We start from the raw sequence: 24,745 nt of genomic DNA, 5'->3' as shown, positions 1-24,745 counted from the left end.
AGACGGCTCAGACACGACCAGCATCGCAGACTAGACAGAGCCGAGGGGCCACCTGCCGGGACAAGCAGCTGCCTGCTGGCCAGTCTGGCCCCGGCAGGGCCCTGTCTGTCTGGCTCAAGCTGCGTCCAGCACCAGGTGTGACCAGGTGCCTTCAGCTACAACCAGCTCCGGCTGGGCTTCCAGCAGCTCTTACTCTTCCTCCCAAATCGATTCAACAAACTGAACTGCACCTGGGTTTCCACTGTGATTCTGGTAGTTTCTATACTACTTTCTCACTTTTTCCGTGCTCTGGTTAGGAGTCCAAACCCTTCTGAGGAAAGCCTGGACGTGCAGACGACTGAGATGCAGGTGGTCCTGCAGCGCTGGACTCGGGGGCCGGCCCCTCCCACCCTCAGCATGGGCTGTGCCCTGCAGCTGGGGAAGCGCACCACTGCCCATGGCCAGGGACTGTGCAGGTGCCATCCAGTACCCATGCCCCCAACAGGCACTAAAAGGGCAGAGTGGCCGGTGAGGCCGTGCAGGGGCCCCCACGCTGCTCAGGGCACCCACTGCGCCCACTGCGGCCTGCGGACACATCCCTTCTGGAGGGCAATTCAATAATCTCTCCCATGTGCCTGTTCATGCTCTGTACCCGCCACTTTCCTCCCAGAACTCTGTTAAATGCATCAGCAAGTGTGTACACACCGAGCTCTGTGTGAAAATTCATCATAAAATTGGAAACCCCTAAATATACACTCATACGGAGTTGGTTAAATTAACTGTAGTACATTCAAATGACGGCTAAACAAGCAGCCATTAAAACCAGCTGTCAAATAAAAAAAATAAGGAAACGTTTGTGTTAGATCTGAAGTGGAAAATGCATGACAGAAACCCACACATACGATTCCAATTTTTTGAAGCTATGTATGTGTACACGCATACAAACACATCAAAACTTAACTGGTTCTTTTTTTGTGAGTTTTTATTTTTACTTAATAATATTTTTTGTATTTTCCAAATTTTCTACAAGAAATACACACCCCTACTGAGACAGAAAAGAATCATGTTACTAAGTTGTGACCCTTTGGGAAGCCCATGCCCTGCCTCCAGTGAGGCTGGGCGGGGGGGCAGAGTTGGGGGAGCGGCAGTCCGAGCCGCCAGCCAGCCGAGGTCCCGGGGTTGGTTAGAACTTCCCGTCACTTCGAGGGGTGGGGGGCAGAGGCAGGAGAACTTGTAGGCAGGGCAGACGCCTCCCGGCCTGTGGCCCAGCCACCTGCTCGAGCCCACCGGACACTCCTGGGGCGCCCGGGTCTGCAGAGCGCCCCTGACCAAGACAGAAGGGCAGGGGCAGCTGCAGGGCCGGGGGAGGAGCAGAGTGGCTGAGAGGGTCAGAAAAAACTCTAGTGGCTGAAAGAGGAGGAGCTTCTAGGTAACTTCAAAACGCACCCCTCACCCTCCTCAGATGACCACAGTGTGGGCCGGCCAGGAAGGGGCCAGGAAGAGGGAAGGGCAGGACATCCACACCCAGCACCACAGACAGAGAGTGACCGCTCAGAACAGAACCGCCACGCGGGCACACACGGAAAAAGAAAGGGCAAGTTACCTGGATGAGGTCTGGAAAATGGCCCGTCTTTAGCTTGTGTGACTCCAAAACATAAGAAAACCAAAATACTGGCCACAATACCTCTGCAAATAAAAAACAAACAGCCCTCAGTGTGCGTGAGCGCAGGTCCATGCCAGCTTCTCCCAGGCAGGAGGCGGGACCCCCAGGACGCCCACTGTGGTCACGGTCCCCGACCCCAGTGGGGCAGGGCGGTTGGAAGTTGGGCTTCGGGGGCAGAGCTGGGTGACTCGACAGCTGGGAGGGCTGGCCAGGCCAACTCCAGCACCACGGCCTCAGCAGCTCCCACTGCAGCTCCAACCGCCCGGGGCAGCACCACCGAGGGAGAAGACCCCTCCACCGGGGCTGGACACTGGACACTGCACGTGCTGCACGTCAGTCACCTCACGGGGTCTCATCTTGTGGAATCCCGTGTGTACAGATGTAATAAATTTGGTCGTTTTCTCCTGCTAATCTGCCTCATGTTAACTTGATTAGTCCAGCCAGAAGAACTTGGAAGGCGGGAAGAAAGTTATTTTCCCGCCCCCAGTTTGGCGAGCCCGCCAGGGACACTCACTGGGACCCTGCCAGCTCCCTGGACTGCTGCAGCTGGAGGTCAGGGCCATGTCACAGGAGCTGCAGGCGAGCTTTCTCACCTTGTCAGTCTCCTGGCCTCTGTCTGCGGGGATGGGGAGGAGCTACAAGTGGTGCGAGACCTTTGTCTCTTCTGAATTTAGATCGGCAGGAAAAATATTTGTGCAGCTAACTTCTTGCACCTCGAGACTGTAGGGTTTTCTTTATTCTTTCCTCCCAGAGACGTGTGTTTTTCCCTGTGTCTGTGTCTTGCATGTCGTTTGTCCTAAGAAGGAGCTATCACGGGGACAGAACACAGGCACAGGCTCCCGTAAACCTGTCGTTGGAGCCGGCCCCACAGGCTGGGGAGTTAAGTGGCTCTTTCCAGACGGGCGTCTGCGGAGACAAATGTTGCTGTGGGTCCCCATCTAAAAACCCATGAGGTATTTCTTTCCTTCTTATTCTGTGTCCCGGGAGCTTGGCTTTGTGACTGGGGAATCTAATCCTTTCTGGCCCCCACTATTGGCCAGGTGCACTTTCCGTGGTGCACCTGGTGGCCAGTGGGATAAGCTGGGGTTCCCAATGTGGCTCTGTCCAGCTGTGCCAGCTTCCAGGAGAAAGTGTCATGAGGGGTCCCAGCCATAAGGGCCCTCTGTCGTCTCAGCCTTCGTCACCTGTTAGTGCTGGACACATCCCAGCGCAGTCATGCCGGCCCGGGGCCACGAATTGGTGGGTTCGTGGCTGGAGCACCTGACAGTTTTGTGAGACCGGTTAAACCATATGCACCCCACCACCCTGACCACCTGGGTGATGAAGGTCTGTGCTGTCTCCATTTTGGGGAGTAAATCTCTGGGCCCCAGAGGCCGCACTGTCTGCGTTCACGGTACAAATGTATTCCAAGCCCAGGAGGTCACTTCCAGGTATTTCCATAAAAAGGCTTATTGGTTTGAATTGCTGTTGAGATGAACGGATCCTACTGTCACTGCCCAGACACAGATCCTTCCATTAGAAAAACTTCTAAATTGGAAATTTTTTAGAGCTCATACCATAGTAGTGGTTTTACTGGTACCTAGAGAGACCAAATTATTAAAAAATGAACATAAAGAAGTATAACTATGAGCCTTACAAACAAAAACCAGCTGGGGAAGCCTTATTGAATACTCTGTCTCTGTTTCCTTCTTTCGGGGTCTTACAGAAGCCAATAAAAATATTAGATAAATTAGTAAGAGAGTGTGGAAAGGCTGAAGGGAGAATCAAGAGACTTGTCCCAAAAAAGTGAAAAAATTGTAAAGGATATTAAGAAATAAGGTGAATAAAGGAAACATCACCAGGAGCAGAACAAAGAGGAAACAGAAAGGGAAGCGTCACAGCACTCACTGGATAGGGTGGGAGTCTAGATGGTGACCAAGAACTGGGATAAACAGAACAGACACTGATGGGTTCAGAAGATTCTCACAAACTGTGGTACCAAGACCCACTGGTGTGGCCTGGACTCATGGCTACGATTAGGTTAAAAGAATATGGAAATGTAAGGTTAGGTAAGAGTATGGAAATTGGAATGTTTAAAAAGGCTGTATGTTAAAAAAAAGTCATGTCAATTTACCTGTATGTTTTATGGGACACTGGCCGTGAACAATGTAAAACCAAAACCCGATGATAAAGTCCTACTGGAGGCTACAGTTAGGAATGTAAGAGGTTTTCAAAGAAAGTTTTCTAATAGCTTCATTGACAGCTTTGTTGCGAAGGCCGAACGGACAATCAGAGAGAAGAGATACCGAGGAGGCTGTGGGGCTGCCGTTACCCATCCAGGCGGCCCTCTGCGGGGTCGAGGGCGAATGGAAGGACCACCGGTAGAGACTCCAAAAACCCAGGGGGGCCGCAAGCTCCTGTGAATGGATTGCCTCCTGAGCCCAGTGAGAGGCAAGCAAACCCTCACGGGTGCCGTCCTTCAATCGGCTGCGCGGCTCACCCGTGGCTGCTGCCTGCCAGGGGTGTGCAGGCCCTCAGTTCCCCTTTTGGCCATCAGAGGGGTGACTCTGAAAGCAATGCCCTCGGCTCCCTCCTGGGTCCATGCGATTGTTTTGGGCCACCAGAAACATTGTTTGTCCTGGCTGAAACCTTTGGAGATAGCTGAAAGGATGCAATAACTTCTTGATCAGAAATTTGGTAGAGCAGGAAGCCACGCAGAGGACTCACAGCCTGACCGCAGAGGACTCACAGCCTGACCGGAATCTCTTAAAGACCCCTCCCTAAGCTACAGTGAAACTATGTTGCCAGAGGGAAAGAAGGTTAGGGGTGATGCAGTTAGACCGGTAGGTCAACCTATATGCTGTCACGTATGTAGGTTACAACCCAACTCCTTGGGAACGCTGGGCTGTGTCCTTATCTTACAAATCTCTGCGAGACCAGAAATACAGCTCTGGGGGCAGTCCCAGCCCACCTAGCTTTATCAGCTCTGCTTCCTAAGACTGAAGGAAAAAAATGGGAGACTGGGGTCTTTCTGAAAACACAAACTGCTTCTCTGGCCCAAGACTCCCTTGCCAGGACACACGCAAATTTTAATTGTCTTCCCCACAAATATTAATTAGAAAATGCCTTAACCATCTGAGTAGGTTAATGTATTACCCGTCTCATGACAGTGATTTTAAAACGAAGGCATCTGCCTGTAGGTTCATGTGTGGTTGTGTGGTGGTTTCTACCCGCGATGACATTGCTAATTTGTAAAAGAGCTCTATTTAAATGGTTTAAACAAACAAGCTCGTACATAAAAATTCTCAAAAATGTAATAGAAACTAACCCAAATGCTTTTCAGGATCACATGATCTGAGAAATGTTTGATACTATGGAGCTGGTGTGAGTTTGGTTTGGTTAAAAGACCATGTCTGTGGAGTTACCATCATTCACTCCATCTGGGTTTACGAGTCAACTAAGTTCACGTTACCTGTGTTGCAAAATTTGTCAACAAGAAAAATAACTTAGGTTGATTAAATTCTCATAAGTAACCTAAACGTAATTGTTAAGAGCAAGTAAATTAAATAAATGTTAAGTACAATAGAGCTTTCTCAGGTGAACTCTTTCACAATAATTACATTTCAAGTGTACTTAAAAATGGTTTCCTAAATCTCTTTGAAACTTTAAAGTTTTGCTAGCTAAATTAAATGATGGAAATTCAAAGAACATCCAGAGTATTTCCAAATAAAGTAAAACAATGACGCATTAATTACTGAACATAGATTTATCTTTGGCTTCTTACCACAGAGGAACTAATATTTGGGCCTCTTAGTAAACATGTCTTGTTCCTCATTGAGAGATCATACTATGGAAAAGCATATATTCCTGAAAATTATGGGATGTATTTGTAAGTTAATTAATCTAAAGAATACTGATGTACCAGACAATTCACACACTTATTTCGTACTTTTTTCACCAGAAATTAAAGTTTCTAAAGGTTAAGGATTCTAATACCATGTTTCCCTGAAAATAAGACCTAGCCGGATCATCAGCTCTAATGCATCTTTCAGAGCAAAAATTAATATAAGACCCACTATTATATTATTATACCCGGTCTTATATTAAAATAAGGCCGGGTCTTATATTAATTTTTGCTCCAAAAGACGCATTAGAGCTGATGGTCTTGCTAGGTCTTATTTTCGGGGAAACATGGCATATGTTATTAAAGCTACAAATAACAATAGGGAAAACAACTGTGTATACAGGAAAAATAGGGTATGTTGTGGCTTTAAAAAAGGTATGAGGTGTGGAGATGTGTTTTTGTTAAGGGAAGTGAAATTCTGTCTTGGTTATTTCTGAATGGGTATGAGAACAAGAGAGAAACTAAAAGGGACGAAGAAAGTTGTAAAAGTTATGAAAAAGAAATCTTGAGGAAGAATTCTACGTGTGATCAAGTTGGATAAGACAGAATGAAGGGTTTTAAAAAACAAGCTTTCATATAAGGTGCACGAAAACTCAATATCCTTTCATCTGCTGAAAGGACAAAGATTTCCTGTACCACTGCTCTGCTCCTGATAAGATACTGTGGAAAGCTTTCTGCCCAGACAGCAAAGATTTCGTGTTTTATCAAAATAATTTCCTGCCGTTATGCTGTGTTAATCGGGTCTTTGATTACATACGAAAAGCGAATCATCTCAATACTGACAGCGAGCATCTATCTGAAATGCCCTCGCTTACTTTCCTGCAAAGGTGTCAGCGATAAAACTATAGATTGTGGCACGCGAGGATGAAGCCACTCTGCTTCTGCCAAAAGGTCCCTCCCTTTTCGAACCTGGTGCCAGTCTTTTGTCGTCTGGATGCCCTTGGAACATGGCAGTAGTCCTCTCCTAAGATGGGTAGACAATGGCTGTAAATTAAGTCCCAGTCGGGCGACTGGAACCCACGCCGGTCCAGCTTCTGGGCTCCCTAGCACACGCTGTTCCTCTGCCTCTGCACCCCTGCTCCACGCCACTGCATTCAAGCTGCACTTCGCTCCACGACCACTCAGCGTGGGTTACCGGCTGCTCTGGTGTCATCTGCACGCCTTCTAGATGGCTGGAAGCCATCCCTTACCACAAGGCTGATGCCCTCACAGTGACACAGAGACTTAGAAAAGGTGCTTTCTACTTGGGGCACACCTTCCACAATCTGCAGTGATGGAGGCACCACTCCACCGGGCAAACCACCCGATCCGTGACCCAAAGCCTTGCCAACTTCCTGCAATTATCTTCGCCCGTCACCCTCTACCAATAGGCAAGGTCAAGAGAATGGAAAAGCCGGATTCAAGCAGAACGAACCTTAACACAGGACTAAAGGAGTTGATGACACAATTACAATTTTTGTGACTTTTTGTTTGAAATATTGCTGGTTGTTTAGTTTTTGGTTTTCTAGATATAAGGAAAATTTTCTCTTACGCTAGCTATGACTTGGAGCAATTTGGTAAATTACACCTTTGAAGGCAGAATTGAAACATTTGTCTTTCTCTCCTTATTGGACCCCTCCAGAATTCAGAAACTCTCCGTGAGCACCCTTATTTTCATGGCAATATTATTATCTATGTACGCTCCCTACTACCCGCTCTCCTGTAACAGGACACAATTGGAAGCTGGTTAGATGCCAGGCTTTGGCTGGAGTGCTGCCCGGACTCAGATGTGAGCAGCTGGCTTTCAGGAACCACAGCTCAGGCTGACTTCTGGAAGCCAACAAAAGCCTTGGAGACACCCCGCCACCCCGCTTGCATGTTCCCAGCAGCCTCGCCGTGCGGGCACAGAACGTCACTTCTTGGCAGGTGTGGGAACTTTGAGATACTCTGGGGACCCCGAGAAGAGAGGGGCTCACTCGAACCCGCAGGCACTGCAGGCGAAGCCGGAAGGCAAGTCCTTGCCTTGGCCTTCCTGGCCTCGAGAGGCCTTTTCAGGCCCAAGCTGAGGATTCCTTGTGAGCGGTCCCGGCAGAGCAGGTATACGAGCCCGTACGGTGGGTTACCACGCCGGCGGCTCCTATGAAACAGCAGGCCAGATTCAGGGAACCCACAATGACTATGCAAACAAGTTAATCCTAACTCAGCTATCTTTGGTAAAAATGGGGGTGGTTTAGCGAGAAATGTTATGTTTCAGTCACGCACTTTGTAGATACAGGTGTAGTGCTGCTCACGGCCTCCGGGGCTTTTGTTCCCACCTGTAAGTGAGTGGACGTTGCTTCTTCGCGCTCCCTCTGACACCTGGCTACGGCTCTCGAACCCTGTTCTCCCCCACCCTCTGACTGCAATCCCTGGGAACTAACACTGCCCTTTCCCAGGCCAGCAGGTGAGTGCGGGACGCCTGACAGCTCAGCTGCCGACAGTCCTCGTGCCTGCTGCAGGCATCACCAGAGCCATTCCAACCGCACAGCAGGAGCAGCTGGCCGACTCCCCCTGCCCGCCCCACGCCACCCAAGGGAGCTTCGAGACACACCTCCAGAAACCTCTGAGACTCCTGCCTCCAGAACCCAGAAACCGGGTGACAGTCCGCTCCGGCCACTGGCTGGTTTTCTGTTTCTGCAGAGATGCGTGCTATTCAACACCTGGGTGCTTGCACCAGGGGCCTCCCTCAGGGCCACCTGCACCCCCGCCTCCGAAGTGGGACACAGCTATGGAACTGAGCCAACCTGCTCTCAGGATGGGGGCTGGCGGCCCGGATCTGGAGCAGCCATCAGCCCGTCTTCTGGAATGAAACCCTTCTCGGGGAGCCTAGTGGGCAGGGCTGAGGGCCTTCGGAACAGGCTCCCCCCTCTGGCATGTGGCTGTTCCGGGCTGAGTGTGATCACGTCCCTGACCGCTCCCTGAGGAATTTAAATCAGCAGGCTTGCCAGACACAGCTCTCCGCGACCTGTCCACAGGGCAGCGCGGCATCTGACTACGAGCATGTGCTCTTCTCATCGTCCGCAATGCCGTCTGCCTCGTGCTTCGCTCACTATGTCCCCTCCTGCCCCGTCTCTGAGCCTCGCGTGGATGTGGGGTTCCCAAACGTGCATATGTAATTAAATGTGCTTGTTTTTCTTGTTAGTCTGATCTGTCTCATGTAAATTATTAGATTGGCTGAAAGAACCTAGGAAGGTAGAGGACAGTTTCTTCCTTCCCCACAGGACGTCCCACAGTTTATCCATCACCTGCTGAAGGACGTCTTGGTGACTTCCGAGTTTCAGCAGTTATGAACAAAGCTGCTGTAAACACCCATGTGCAGGTCTGTGGGTGGACCTACGTTTTCAGCTCCTTTGGGTAAATACGAAGGAGCATGACTGATGGTTCGCAGGTGACCGTGTGTTTGGTTCTACGAGAGGATGAAACTCGTCAAAGTGGCTGCACCGTCTGCTCCTCCAGCAGGGGGTGGGATCCTCCCAGCACGGGGTGCTGTGTGGTTTTTAAAGCACGGGGTGCTGTGTGGTTTTTAACCGTCTGTGTAGTGCTGTCCCACTGTTAAGTGGCACCTCCCTGCTGACAAATGCTAAGCATCTTCCAGGGGCTTATTTCCCATCTGTGTATCTCTTCTGATGAAGCATCTGTGCAGCCCTTCTGCCTACTTTTTAATTGTGTTGTTTGTTTTCTTACTGTTGAGCTTTAAGAGTTCTTTGTGGGATGGCCGGGTGGCTCAATTGGTTAACGCACAGTATTCACAACACCAATGTCGCCAGTTCGATTCCAACATGGGCCAGTGAGCTGTGCCCTCCACAACTAGATTGAAGACAACAAGCTGCTGCTGAGCTGCCCGAGGGGCCGAAGGATGGCTCAGCTGGTTAGAGCGCGAGGTCTCAACAACAAGGTTGCCGGTTCAATTCCCGCATGGGATGGTGGGCTGTGCCCCCAGCAACTAAGATTGAAAACGGCGACTGGACTTGGAGCTGAGCTGCACCCTCCACAACTAGATTGAAGGACAACGACTTGGAGCTAATGGGCCCTGGAAAAACACACTGCTCCCCAATAAAAATTTTTTTAAAAAGGTAAATTAAAAAAAAAGAGTTCTTTGCAAATTTTGGATACAAGTCCTTTATCAGATACTTTCAAATATTCCTTACCAGTCTGCGGCTTGTCTTTCATTAACAGTATCATTTATATATGCACGTGTATTTATACACATACGTGGGTGTTCCAAGTGTCACCAGCAGTACGTGGATCAATGACGTGGGCTGCATCCACATGGCGGGACGCTGCCTGGCAGAGAGCCTGACCACTGACACACAACACGGATGTCACAAGCCGTCACACCGAGTGAGGATACGAGGCACAGGGCACCTGCTGGATGGACGGCCACTGTGTACAAAAGTGCACAAAGGGCCGGAGGACCTGTGGTGACAGGTCAGCGCGTGCCTTGGTCAGTGTGAGGGCAGATGGTGGGGTCCCCTCAGTGCTGGCAGGCAGGTGTGATTGTGGACACTCTCTGAGCTGTGCACTGTAACCGAATACGTGTCACACGAAATCGTCTTTGATACAGCTGACTTAAGAAGAAAACTAAAGCCACCCCACACCCCCAACAAGTGACAGAACTTGTTAGACTTATAAAAAGAACAATGACACACAAGCCGCAATTGAAAGCTGAAGGAAAACAAACCCATTTCCTAAATTTTTAACAAGGTAGTGTTAATTTTTGAAAATAAGCATAACCTGTAGAAAGTATTTCCTTTGCAAGAGGCCTCCCTGAGGGCATTAAAAGCGCTGACGAGACACTAATAAGTCAGGCCCAGCGGCCGCTCCCAGACTCTGGCAAGGCTGAGCGGGGCTGCCCCAGGAGTGCCTCAGCGCAGACGGGGAGCTGCCAGCACATGGGGGGCGGGGGCACAGGAGGGTGTGCGGCTGCGGGTCCAGCTGGAGTCTTGGGGGAGAATGACCAAGCACAGCTGAACCCACGCGCCCACAAGGATGGCTCACGAAGACTGGCGGCATCACTGTGGCCCTGCAGGCTTCCAGGGAGAAGCCGGGGGCCTGTCCCAGGCACCACCAGCAGAATCACAGGGCCAGGGGAGCGGCTCCTCCGTGCCCCTGAGGTGGGCGAGGACCAGAGACATGAGCTACGAGGAGTCCAGGGTCCCGAAAGTGCAGAACTTCAGAGAAGGGAAGGGCCGGAAGCCCCTGAACCTTCCTGCAGTGCACGTGCACTGCGGCTCCGCAGGGAGGGCCCAGGTCCCTGCTGTGCCAGCCGGTTGCCCTCTGTGCTCACTGTCCCAGCCTCCCACAAGTAGGGACAGCTCAGGCCAGGAGCCAGTGCAGGGTGAAGGGCTAGGGACACGGTCCCCGGCTGCTGTCGGATGTGGGCAACACGCGGCCCTTCCCCTCAGGGGTTCAGGTCGGAGGGCAGGCATCTGCTGAATGAGAACCAATCCCCTGCCCTCAGGGAACACTCCGCGGACACCCTGCATGGGCCCACTCTTGCTGAGAAGTCACCTTCTTCCTTGTGACACTTCTTGCCCGGTGACATGAGAACTGTTCATCTCTGCCCTAATTTCACAGCCACCTGGGGACAGCCCCTTACTGTGACCAAGGCCTGTTTCTCAGTCCTCCCTGCCCAGCGGCGCCCAGGAGACACCACCGACCCTCCACACTGTGAAATTAACAAAGGAGGCCTCCCAGAAGGTTGGCTGTCACGCGGTGGGACCCTCCACAGGAAGGAACCGCCACCTGCAGCCCAAGGAAAGGTGCACGTGGAAACCGTCAGCTCCCTGGGCCGTCGCTCTCCTCTGACAGGCTTTCCTTCTAGGGCCCTCCCAGCCTCCCCCTTTCACATTACAATCGGGCTCGTCGGGGTTTGCTGGACTTGCCGTGACTTTGCTATGGCTTGCTTGTCCAGGACTGCAATTCTTTGCTATTGCTGAATAAACCCACTTTTGCTTGTAAGATAACTTTTATTTTTAAAGTCGACAACACCCAGCTACACAAATTACAATAAGACCAAGCTCTACTTAGAAACGTGCTCTGGGCAAACGAGGGCCCCTGCCTCATCGCCCCCGGTGTCCAGAGATCCACACTCCTTCCACAGAGACCTGCTGCTGAAGGCAGTCCTGGGGCCACCCACAGAGCTCCCTCCTCCAGTCCTGGACCCCATTTCCCATGCGCCACAAGCCTGCGGGCGATCGAGGGTGGGCAGGGGCGGGCCGGCAGCAGGCAGTGCCTGGGGAGAGACAGCCCGCCTGGGAAAAGAGGAAGATGCTGACTGGGAGACGGAGGGTGGCGGCGGGGGACCCTACAGACAGTGGGGCCAGGAGCTAGTCTTCCAGGCGAGGACGAGACCTGAGCTCCTCCAGGGAGCAGCGCCCTGAGCCCAGACCCCCTGGCAGCCATTTCCGACCAGAAACGCCCCTGCCGCAGCCCAGGAGCCCGGGGGGTTACGAGACCACTGTGGGTGGCTCTCAGTGCCCACACAGACAGGAGGCCAACGGCACTCCTGACGGGGAGCCACCTGGTATCTTAACGGGCTGCTGACACGGACAGAGCACACTGCACTCCCTGGCAGATGTGAAGATCCTCCTTTTACAAAAACAAGGGCTGGCTCCAACAGGAGGGCTGACAAGCCCCAGCCCCATGAACCAAAGCTGACCAGAGGTCCCGACACTGCCCGGCCCCTAGCACCTCCTTCCGTCTGTCCCCACCCTGGTGGCAGTCTCCAGACCCCTCTGGCCTCCACCACCGTCCCACCAGAGCAAGTGGGGCTAGGGCCTGGGCCTGGGCCTGGACAGTGGCAGCCGCCTAGGCCCCAAGATCAGGAGAGTGGGCGGCTCCGTGGGCCTGGAGAAGGAGAGGCGAGTCCATCCAGTGTCAGGGACCCAAGGAGCTGAGAGCAGCTCATCACCCTCCCACACGTGTGCAACTGGCCCCAGTCCACAGGACTCAGGCCAAGGGCAAGACCTGCCTACTCTCTCTGTCTGGAGCTGACATAAAAAGACAGTCTCCCCACTCCTGACCCGAGATCATCTGCCTGACAGTCGTCTCATGTCTGAAGCGGGTTTAAAGTTTCCAAAAGCGTTATTAGTATCCACAGCGTGTACAACCATGCTCGCTGACAGGGGACCATCACCGGCCGTCACAGAGACCCACCCGTCCCCAGACACAAACTCACAGGCTGAGTGACACTGATTCATAACGAGACACAGATACTGGGTCTTTGTTCCCCTTTCTGGCGCAGAGGCCCCAAAGCCGTCGGATTTCCTGTGATGCGCAGTAAAGGGTCTTCCGTTACACGAATGAAGTGAAAGCCCCAAAGGAGGGGGGCTGGTCGCCAGGGGGGCTCTCGGCCCCACCCCATCCTCCACCCCTAACTTCCAGGAGGTTGAGTCCAATCGCCAGTGACCAGAGTGAATCAATCCCGCCCGCGCACCGCAGCCCCGTAAAGCCCAGAAGGGCGGTTCCGAGGGCTCTGGTGGGCAGACCGGGAGGCGTGGGGAGGGCGGCGCCCGGAGAGGGCAGGGAAGCTCCAGGCCCCTCCGCACACCTGGCCCCACGCACCTCGGCGTCTCGGCCCATGGCCGTCCTCAGTTACAGCCTCTTCCCATAAACCAGCGACCCAGTGAGGTTCCTGAGTTCTGGGAGCCGCCACAGCAAATGAATCGAACCCAAGGAGGCTCCTGCAACCTCCGATCTACAGCAGTCGGTCCGAAGCCCAGGCGCCAACGTGGACTTGGGGCGGGGGGTGTGGGACTGAGCCCTTTCCCTGCGGGATCGGACGCGGTCGCGGGTGGACCGTGTCAGCACTGAGTTCCGCTGCAGGACACTCGGGGGCTGTGGGAGCCCCGCTTGACCCTCCCATGTCAGAACTGGTGACCACAACACCTCTTTAGGCCCTGTCCCTGGAGCTGCCAACAGCACATTCTGGTCTCATGCGCAAACACAGTGTGGGCTGCAGGTTACAGGACAGACGGTCCCCTCGAGGGTCCCAGGGAAGCAGGGAAACAGGCTGAGCACAGTGAGGGCCCACGCCTCCCCGCCCACTGGGCTGGGCGCCCGGTTACCTCTTGGTGTTATAGGCCGTGTCCTGAGGCGTCTCTTCCAGCAGAGTCACGTATCCAAGCACACAGGTGAGGATGAAGAGCACGGTTAAGGTGTGCGCGCGCCTGGAATGAAACACAGATGCATCAGAACACAAGAAGCACAGTCACTGCCCGGGCACATGGCCTCCGACGCAGAGAACGCAGAGGGAGTCACTGGCTGAGTGGGAAGGGCGCCGAGCTCCCGGCAGAGTCAGGCTGCTGCGCTCAGACGACACCAGGGCAGGTCCCTGCACTGCCATCTGCTATTAGAGGGACAGGCAGTCAACTCGGCGAGGTTACGCTGAGATGAGCAGCCTCGCGATTCAATCAAGGACCACATCTGAGAGATTGGCGAGGACCACAGCCCAAGAAAGGGGGAGCAGAGAAGGGACACCAGGACCCAAAGGGAGAAGGCATGCACCCGAAGTGCGGTTTACACGGGAGAGCTGGCGGAGGCGGCGGTCGGCTGAGAGGGGCTGGGCTCCAGTGCCTTCTGTCCCCCCACTCTGGCTTGGCCTTTGGGGCGTGCTGGGGGAGGAAGGCCCACACCCGTCCGGCCCCAGGACCGCAGGGCATGCAGAGTCCACGCTGAGACAAGCCCGGCCCAGCGCCCGGCGGGTCCTCGGACAGACGACGCAACGTCTCCGAGCCTCAGTGTCCGCATCTGTAAACGAGATGCTTCCAAGTAAGTGTGAAGGAGTCTATATGCAGCAAAACACCCTCCAGATCTACACATTCTCGGATGGAGGAGTCGTGACAGGGCCCAGTGCCAGCAGGCCTGCTCCGGCGTTGTAAGGAGTTCCCCAAAGAGACGGAAGAGGAGGCAAGAGGGACGCCAACCCACCAGGAACGAGGAAAGGGCAAAGCCACGCAGAGAAACTGCCTGCCCTCCACTGAGCTCTGTACAGCACGTGTGACCCCAGCTGCTGGGACATGGGCAGGGCCGGCACAGCCCACAGCTGGGGGCAGGCTGGGCAGATCCACGCGGACCTGGTGTGGCCAAGCTGTGATGCTGGGGCAGGGGAAGCCCAGGAGCGTCACTGCAGACACCGCGGACATAACATAAAAACAAGCCGCCAGCTAAAGCGGACACAAGCAAACGAGGTGGGAAAGGGACAGAGACTGGCCACCTCAGTGCAAGCATGGCAGCAGCTACATGCAAGGACCTACAGCACCACCTGAAAGACAGACTGTCACACAGGAATGCCATTCACTGGGCAGGAGCGAAGGTGCACAGGCTGCCGTGTGGGACGAGCCACACGAGGAACCCCCGTCCTCGTCAGGGGAGGCAGTTACAGGGACCCACATGCCAAAGCTCACGGAACTGTATGCCCTCCGGAATCACTATTAGTACACAGTGACTTCAAAATAAAGACTCCAAAAAGTTAGGAAACAACCACTGGGTGCAAGGGCTGGGCCCAGGAAAAGTGTCCTGGGAGGGCAGGGTCCTGGGAAGCTGGGAGGCAGGCCCAGAGCACAACCGGTCCCACAGGCCTTTGAGAAGGCCCTCCCAGAGACCTAGACAAGGAAGGAGTGGGAGCCACTGGGCCCAACTTCCATAGCCAGCAGCCCTGGGACGCAGTAGGCAGCGTCTCCGAGGGTGCAGATTTCCGAAGTACCCCACGAGCAAGCGCAGGCCTGGGGCTGTGTGCGGCCTCCTCCGACCAGGCGGGATGGGTCACAGGGCTCGGGCCCCAACACGCTGACCAACAGTGGGCTGGGAGCACAGGAGCACCTGGACGGAGGTGTCCACCAGGGAAACAGGACGGTACCGGGACCCAGTGCCTGCCTGGAGGGTTCTCACATCAACGAGTGTCTGTGAGAATACGACGTGGTCCAGCTGGTCCCAGGGAAGCCAGGAGACAGATGGGCCCAGGATCCACCTGTCCACACCACTTCAAGGCCACCAGCCACTGCATACGCTCCCTCAGGCTTCTCCCGTCCCACACAGGTCTGGGAAACACACACGCAGCACACACTCTGAGAGGACGCGGGAAAGCCTTCTGTCCTGCGTCCTAAAAAACGGCTCCATCCCCTGGTTTAACATTACTTTCCACAACACAGTGACCCTCCTTAGTTTCTTTAGGTGGCCCAGCCAAGACACGCTCCCTGAGGAGCCCAAGGCAGCTCTGGTCCTGTATATTTCCATGCTCCCAAAACACAGGACTGTCTGAAGAGTAAAGACCACCCTTTGCCCCTGAGATCCATGTTCACATGTCCCACAAGCCGCTCCCTGCTGGCCCTGGGCTAGCAGAAGGAGTAAGAAGGGCCCCGTCTGTCCTGTGGGGGCCGGAAAGGGCAGAGGGTAAAGGACCCACAGGGAGGGCCTGGGCAGCACGAAGCAGGACAGGCTTCAGACTGCTAGAATCAAGTGCTACTGGAGAGTAAGATCTCTGTTATTAAATTAGGATGAAATCCGTCTTTCAAAAGGCCTCCTCCCCTGCACAAAGGAAGCCCTCAACAAAAGGCAAAGGCAGCCTACTGAGTAGGAGAAAATATCTGCAAATCGTACATCTGATAAGAGGCTAATATCCAAAAGCTATAAAGAACCCATATAACTCAACAGCAAAAAAAAACTAACAATCAGATTAAAACATGGGCAGATGTGAACAGACGTTTTCCCAGAGAAGAGACGGCCAACACGTACACGCTGCTCAGTGTCTGTGAGCATCACGGACACGCAAACCCAAACCACAGAGACCCCACCTGGCACCTGTCAGGATGGCTGTCATCAAGACAACAGATGACAAGAGCTGGTGAGGCTGTGAAAGAAAGGGGACCTTCGCACCCACTGCTGGTGGGACTGCAAACTGGTGCAGCCGCTACGGGAAAACAGTATGGAGCTTCCTCAAGAGATTAAAGACAGGGGTCGGCCCGGTGGCTCAGGTGGTTGCAGCACCGTGTTCCTAATGCCGAGGTCGCCGGTTCGATTCCTACATGGGCCAGTGAGCTGCACCCTCTATAGTTAAGATTGTGAACAATGTCTCTCCCTGGAGCTGGGCTGCCGTGAGCAGCCAGTGGTGGGCATGAACTGCCGCGGGCTGCTATGTGCTACCATGGGCTGTTGTGAGCGGCCAACAGACGACCGGTGACCGACTATCTCAGCTGGGGGAGCGCAAGACTCATAATATCATAATACCAGCATGGGCCAGGGAGCTGCGTCCTACACAACTAGACTGAGAAACAATGGCTCGAACGGGGAGGGGGGATAGGGGGAGAAAAGGGAAAAAAAAAAAGAAAGTGTTTTAAAAAAAAGAAAGGAAGAAAACAGAAATTAAAGACAGAACCACCTTGTGACCCAGAAATTCCACTTCTGGGTATTTATCTGAAAAACAAACAGAAACCCTAACTCGAAAATACTCACATATCTGCACCCCCATGTTCTGTTCCCTGTGGCATATTCACAGCAGCCAGGACATGGTACAGATCTACAACGGAGTATTACTCAGCCGTAACAAAGGTGGAATCCTGCCATTTTCCACAATGTCGATGGACCTTGGGGGCGTTATGCTGAGTGAAATAAGCCCGACAGTGAGACAAGTACCTGTATGATCTCACCTCCGTGGAACCTAAAAACAAGCAACAAACTCATATACTGAGAACAGGTTGGGGGTTGCCAGAGGCGGGGTGGCAGGGGTAGGGGGTGGGAGAAATGGGTAAGGGGGGGTCAAAAGGTAAATAAATAGTTGTTTTCCTAATAAAAAATTTTTAAATCGCTCTACACACTTTCTGGGCTGCCCCACAGAGATGTTCATTCATAGTTCTCTGAGCACCTTCCGACGTATCCACTGTTATAGCACTTAGGCGAGGAGAAAACAGTCAGCCTGATCTCACACGAGAAGACATAAATGCACGTGTAGACACACTGCTGTCATTAAGACAAAACGGCCCCTTGAAGCACTTTAACACACAGCTGGTGGTGACAGAGTCCCAGGGGAGGCTGTCACTCCCAGGCCCTGGCACTGGCTGTGGCCCGTGCTCTCTGTCCATGTTTCACTGTCAAGTTTAAGTTTTCTGCTTGGAGAGGAGGCATGGCACAGCGGAAAAACCACGGATCCAGTATCAGCTTTGCCACTCACGGGATTTGTGACCTTGAGCGACTTTATTCGTCTCTCAGACTGTGTTCCCCCGTCTTTAAAATGAGTATAAGTGTTAACTTGCAAGTCTGGTGTAGAAAAGAAAAATAGTACCTTGTAAGTTTGGTGAAAACAAAAGGTTCCCTTGTCTGGCACACAGCCCCACTTCTACACGTGTGGCAGTAACAGAGGGACGCTTAGGGCAGCGTGGGACACTGCACAGGCAGACCTGCTCGCCAGAACTGGCAGTGGTTCCACCCGCCTGGGGCCAGGAAGACAAGCGCACCCTTTGGTTTATGGCTAATGGATAACTCCAGGGAAGGTCTGGGTCCTGTGATCCGGGCACAGGAAAAGCGCGGCCATAAACCCTATGACTTCAGTCACTCAGCAAGGGCGAGGGTGTGAGGAAAGCTGGCTCCCTGCCATGAGTGGAAAATACCCAGTTGACAGTCCCTCCTAGAAATGATCACACTTCTGATGCCAAGTGGGCAGCAAGACAGGCCTGCCAAACCTGTCAGAGAAAACACGGAGGCGCGGCCGGGAGACTGGCTGCATAGGACCAGAGGGCCTGTCCCGCGTGTGCAAGGGGCGCCGGGCCGTGACACTGACCTTCCCGGCCCGCTGACCCGCTTGACCAAAGAAGGCATCAGCTGGCGAGCGATGCTTCCCAGATGTGGGCGAAGCTGGCAAGCCCCTAGCCCACGACGACTGATTCGGCATCTTCCAGGACCTGGGGCGTCTAGAACACACCCCCATACTCTTACGGCTGCTGTAAGACGAATGCTGACAGCAGCGCCCCGTGAGTCACTAGTAAGACCAAGCACACAAGCGTTCCTAGAACATACAACCAACCGCCCACCTGGTCCCTGACCCGGGCGACCTGCCCACCTCCCATCTACAGGCCACTGGCACGTCAGCGGCCCCTCTCCAGGGCATCAGGTCTCAAAGCATCTCCCACACAATTTTCAGACAACGTCACGGGGCACAGCTTCTCACGGCTCCTCTGCGTCTGCGGACTCTGGGTGTTCCCCACGGGAGACAAAGCATGGTTAGCAGAAGCGGCAGTGTCCTAGCCACGTCAGACCCCTGCGGTCCTCAGGTCCCCTCCCTTGGGCCCAGTTTGGGGGGGCCCACACAGGCTGCAAGGCTCAGACTAACCCTGACTTCGAGCGCGTGCCCTGCAGCTGAAAAGTAGAAACAGAGAAACTCAAAGCCCATGTACATAGTAGGCGCCACACCACAATCACCGGCCCCCAAAGGAGCCCAACCTTCTTTGAAAAGGAAAACCTTAAAAGCAAGGTTTTGAATCATGCAAAAGTTCCTGTGAGTCATTTTGGAACAGAGTCATTTCCACAAATACACACTTTTAGTCTTTATAATTTGCTGTAACATTCGTTATTACAGTTCTCTAAAATACAAAAATAAGAGCTTTTAAAGTTGTAGCAAGTCAGGGAGGAAAGACTGCAAAGAAGGAAGTGGCTAAGTCTACAGGTAAAAGTAATTCCGCCAGGCAGGTGTCTGGTCACCTGCACAGGTGAGGGGAGAGGCCCGTGATGCAGCAAGAACCTGCACGCACAGGCCCTGTCACCAGCCCATGGAGACCCACCAAGCAGGTCCCTAAATCCAGCCAACCCTGTGGCACCCCCTCCTGGACAGCCTTCCTGCTCCCCGTCAGCCCCCCTCCCAGGGAAGCTCAGGTACAGCTGGTGCCCGTGGGTCCCACTCCCAAGTGCCCAGCATCCCAGTGGACAGGGACTCTGTCCAGGGCCACTGCTCTGTGCTTCTAAAGACAGGGGCACCGGCCTCTCACGGCACAGGGCGAGGGGTACGCTCCCTGGCTTCCAGCAGCACTGCGACACTCAGCACCCCTCAGCCAGGGGACTGAGCCCTCTGCCTAGCTCTTGGCTGTATCCCCTAGAATAGCACCTGGCACCCAGTAGGGGCCCCAAAAGTGTGTTGAGTGAATTCAAACACAAGGAAAGCAAGTCTAGCCACCGTGCTCCAGGGCCTAAGTCTCCAGGGGCCACCACCTGGGCTTGAGAGGACAGTGCCCCCCATCACGCAATCTGAAGGCACGTGACCCCTGAACAGGACGGCTGGAGAGCCCCCCCCCCACACGCAGCATGTCCAGCAAGATCCCACACTGCTGGGGTCACTAGCTCTCGGACCACACCCCTGTTGCCGAGGCACCCCATCCCTCTCTCTCTCTCCCAGTATTATCTCCCCAAAGCAGGGCTTCCCTGTGGTGGCACCCACAGGGAAGACGCAGGCTTTGCCCAGATACTGGGCTGCCCCCCACCCACACCTGCCATCGCCACGTATGTCTCCTGAGTCTAACACAAAGCAGGACCCTGCTGGGCCCCAGACACACGCATCATGAGGTTTCTCAGCATGTGAAGGCACCTGCCCGGGAAGGGCAATGACGCCCACCAGGCTCTCCCCACTCCCTGCTCAGATCTCCTGGCAAATCCCACAGCTCGGCTCTCTGAAGGGCAGCTTCCCCGTGCCACTCCTCTTGTATGACGCACGTGACCTTCCTTCTCTGATCTCCAGGGCCTACGTACCTACTACAGGACTCAAATGCCAGCACTGTTTGTCATTCAGCTGGACAGGCACTGAGCATCCAGCATAGAAAAGCCAAACCCTTCCTACCATAAAGCATGCTTTCTAGCAAACGGCGTCTTTCTCTCCCACAAATGAGCAAAGTGAAGCTCCGGAAGGTGAAGGGCTAGACCAAGGTCACAGAGCCATGGAGCAGAGGAGCCACACCTGGGATCCGCCAGCCCAGGGCTGCTTTCCCGAACCCTGGGACATCAGGAGTGCCAAACACAGCATGAAGCACCAGCACGGAGTCTTCCACCAGAGGCTTTGGGAGGGCCTGTCCCTCCCCGACCCCCATTAAGGCAGACTGGGGGGCAGCCGGACTTGGAGGCTTGGCTGAGACCGAGCTGCACAGGGGTGGAAGGCTGGCATGGCAAGGGGCAACCAGAGAGAGAAAGAACCTTTATCCGACAAACATGCACTCGACTCCCGGCCCAGGCGAAGGTGTCCGTGCTAGTTATCACCGCTCCGTCCCGGCGGAGCAGGAGATAACTTCAGACAGCACGAGCGCTGTGGAGGGCTCCAGCAGACGACGGGACGCAGGGCAGGGGTGACTTTTGAACAGGGACGTCAGGAAAAGCCTGTCTGAAGTGACTTCTGAGCCAAGTCCTCCCACGATAAGGGGGAGGGGAGCGGAGATGCTGGGGGACCACCAAGGCTGGGCCGGACGAGCGCGAACGCCGGCCCCGGGGTCCCTCGGGCACCCCCTCCAGCCCCTCGCTCAGCGGCACAGGTCAGACATGCGGGGCCGGACCACCCGGGAGTCCGGCTGGGGCAGGGCGGGGCCGGTCCCGGGGTCCCTCCGGAGCCCCTTCCAGCCCCGCACAAGCTGGCCACGCCCCCGCGACCCCGGCCGACCCGCTGCCGACCCGCTGCCGACCGCCGCCCCTCACCAGAAGAAGGTGTTGGTGCCGTCGTCGTAGACCTCGGACTCGGTGCTGCGGCGGCCCGAGGGCGCGCCGTCCGGCGGCTCCTCCAGCGACGCCTTGCCTACGGGCACAGGGGACCCCGGCCGCGGTCCCCCGGCGCCCCTGCGCTCGCCCCTCCGCATGGCGCCTGGGCCCTGTGCCGCTCCGCCCCGCGCCTTGACCTCACGCACACCGGGTCACCGCGAACGTGCCGCGTACGGCGCTGGGAGCGCCGGGAAGGGGTCGCGGCGATTGCCGGCGGGGTCTCAGGAGAGTAGGGGAAGGGGGCGGCGAGGAAAGGGTGGGCGGTGCGTTGTGGGACTTGTAGTCCGCGCGCCTGGGCCGCGGGGCATGCTGGGCCTCGTAGTCTCCGACCTTATGAGTTAGATGCAGTGCTTGCTGGGAAGGATGCCGCCTGGTTGCTAGGTAACCGGAGCCTACAGGCGGAGTGGAGTGGCGTCTCTCCAAAACCACCAGACACAGAGGGGCTACCGTAGACCCTCCTCCTCAGTCTGCCTGACCGGAGCGTGGCCCCCAGCCTGGCCCCCCAACTTCGGCAGCGCTTCTCTGGAGCGCCTTCCCGGTGGAGTCGGCCGGTCCTCCTTTAGGGCGCTTCCCGACCCTTTATCCCACCAGCGATGGACCAGATGCCACCTGGAGCTCCAGAGTCTAGCCTATAGGGTGGCCGGTGGTAGTTCTTTGGCGGAATCCCCTGAAATTGGGTGGACAGAATGGTGTGAACATGCCGAATTGGGGTGACTCCATTTGTTAATGTAGCCCGGCCCTGCAAAAACATGCATCCCTGAGTCACGTTGAAAAAACAGTCTGGCAACTCCTCCAACAGTTACACAGAGTTACCATGTGACCAGCAATTCCCCTTCTAGCTATCTACCCAAGAGAAATGAAAACATACGTGCATACAAAACTTGTACACAAGTGTTCAAACAGCCAGTTATTTTTACCAGCAAAGTGGGTTTATTCAGGAATAGCTGAGAATTGCAAGCATACACAAAAACTATAGGTAAATCCAGCAAACAAAAGAGAGGAACCTTACTTTATAGAGAAAAAGGAAGTTGTGGGGGGGGGGGGCTTTGAATCAAAGTCCATTGGAGGAAAGTGAGAGTTCAAACGGGTGGTGATGGCTGATCATTGGCTGACTTGCTACAGTTACCACTGGCAGGGCTTGTCGCCGGTCGAGGAGAAAAATCTTCCTTCCTCCTGCTGGGGCGGTAGAGACGCATCTTGCAGGGAATGCAAGGTGTCCTTTCCTGTTGGGTCTGTAACTGACTGTTTTCCTGTTGGCTGTGTAGTTGACCTGGAGTGGCAGTGTGGAGGGCTCCCCCTTCAGGCCTCCTCACTCACTTTAAATGAGGTTTCTTTCGCTCGTTTTCACAGCAGCATTATTCCTAGTAGCCAAAAGGGAGAAGGGAGGTAATGTCCATCGACTGATGAATGGATACACACAAAATGTGTGTATCCATTCAATGGGAAATTATTTGGCCATGTGAAGTTGTGACACATGCTACAACATGGGTGAACCTTGAAAACATGCTAAGTGGAAGACGCCAGTCACAAAAGACCACATATTATCTGATCCATCTATATGAAATGTTCAGAAGAGGCAAATCCATGGAGACAGAAAATAGATTAGTGGTCACCAGGGGTTAGGGAAGGGTGTGGGGAGTGACTGCTAAAGGTTCTGGGTTTCTTTTCAGGGCGATGAAAATGTTCTTAAATTGTGCTGATGGCGGCACATGTCTGTGAATGCTGCCACTCTAAATGGGTAAATTAAATGGTATGTGAATTACACATCAATAAAGCTGTTAAGGGCCAGCCTGGTGGCTCAGGCGGTTGGAGCTCCATGCTCCCAACGCCAAAGGCTGCCGGTTTGGTTCCCACATGGGCCAGTGGGCTCTCAACCACAAGGTTGCCGGTTCTACTCCCACAAGGGATGGTGGGCTGCACCCCCTGCAACTAACAACAGGCAACTGGACCTGGAGCTGAGCTGCGCCCTCCACAACTAAAATTGAAAGGACAACAACTTGACTTGGAAAAAATCCTGGAAGTACACACTGTTTCCCAATAAAATCCTGTTCCCCTTCCCCAAATAAAATCTTTTAAAAAAAAGAAAGCTGTTAAAATATATGTGTAAAAGCATATGTTTGCCACAGGATATGTCTTCCACCCAGCCCAGCCTATCAATCATGGGGTCTGACTGTGAGGTGACCTTGAGTCTCAGCCACTGACCACTTTGTGGAGCTTCCCAGTAGGCTGGGGATCAACAGGCTGCCAGGAAACGCTGACTCTGGGAGATGTGCTGGTGTGCTGTGGGGCTTCCCCCAGCTTGCTGCTGCCCTCCGCAGGTCCTTGGGCCCACCCCCTGTCCCAGCCTCCAGCCCCATCCACCTAGGGTCGCCAGGGTGGCCTGGGCAGCCAGCCTCTCTGTGGCCATCCTCCAATGCAGGTGCAAGTGACTGGAGGTGAGGCTGGAGAGGATGGCCAGGCCTGGACTTTGGCCTCCATCCTGAAGGCCCCAGGGAGTCAAGAGATCAGCATTACCCAACTACACTGGGGTAACCAGGACATGGAGTCCCCAGGGCACTGGCCTTGCACAGACTGACATTTTGCACCCACCGCCGTTTTCCATCTTAGTTGCAGCGCACCATTCCATGTGGGAATTGAACTGGCAACCTTATTGTTGAGAGCTCCGCTCTAACCAACTGAGCCATCCAGCCGCCCCCCGCCCCACTGGGACCAGCATTGTCCTGGGAAGTGATGCTGGACCCATGAGCAAGAAGTGCCCAGAGCAAGCCAGGTGCGGCCCAAGGAGTCTTTCTGCTCTCGGGGTCTGTAGCCACCCTTCAGGGCCCCTCTTCTCCCACCTCAACTGGTGACGCTCACGTTCGGGGCCATCTTGGCACTGCTAGGATTGATTCCTGGGTATGGGTCTTTCTCCCAAACTGTGCCCAGAGCGGGGCCACCGCGGCCTCTCCAGGAGCAGAGGTCAGGCAGGTAGACCTACGCGACACCCCCCCTGCCCCCGGGGGTCTCCGCGCACCTGAGGCTGGGGGGGCCAGTCAACACCGCCGGAGCGGTGCCTTGAGGCGGAGCGACATCTGGGTGGGACCCGGTGGGGCAGGGCTGGAATGGAGGGATCTAGCAGACCAGTGTTAGCAATGGCGGCGGAGCTCTGGCCCAGTGCTAAGGGGAGTTCCCAACGTTTTACGAAAGTTAACTATTGTGATCTTCACATCCCCTTAGGTTCTATTTTTTTCTCTGGTTTAGACACCAAGAACCTGAGGCACAGGAATGTCGGCCACCCAAACACACATGCCCCCCTCCTCCCAGCTCCTTCTTCCCCAAGAGCCAGGAGCCTCTCCCCTGATTCCCGTAACGCCCTCCCCCACACTGCACAGAGAGCCCTCCACCTGCAGCTTTGCACCTGGGGCCCGATCCTGGGTCTCACCCCTGCTCAGTCGCTGTCCTGACCACTACCCTTTACCCTGGTAGCTGCAGCCCTGCTTACTCCT

At 54.6% G+C, this 24,745-nt stretch overlaps 1 protein-coding gene across 1 annotated transcript in view; it reads right to left on the bottom strand.

Moving 5' to 3' along the window:
• The window catches only part of PTDSS2 (phosphatidylserine synthase 2), a 35,256-nt gene extending 13,036 nt beyond the window's left edge, over positions 1 to 22,220 (bottom strand). Inside the window, exons 1-3 of the mRNA XM_033119179.1 lie at positions 21,201 to 22,220; positions 13,613 to 13,714; positions 1,583 to 1,665 (exon numbers count right to left, since the gene is read on the bottom strand). Coding sequence (XP_032975070.1) covers positions 1,583 to 1,665; positions 13,613 to 13,714; positions 21,201 to 21,358 — 343 coding nt within the window. The 5' untranslated portion in view covers positions 21,359 to 22,220. The remainder of the gene's footprint in view (positions 1 to 1,582; positions 1,666 to 13,612; positions 13,715 to 21,200) is intronic.
• Between the last annotated feature and the right edge of the window lie 2,525 nt (positions 22,221 to 24,745).

This window comes from Rhinolophus ferrumequinum, chromosome 11 (genome assembly GCF_004115265.2).
Source record: "Rhinolophus ferrumequinum isolate MPI-CBG mRhiFer1 chromosome 11, mRhiFer1_v1.p, whole genome shotgun sequence".
Taxonomy (NCBI): Eukaryota; Metazoa; Chordata; class Mammalia; order Chiroptera; family Rhinolophidae; genus Rhinolophus; species Rhinolophus ferrumequinum.
This window is presented reverse-complemented; position numbering and strand designations above follow the sequence as displayed.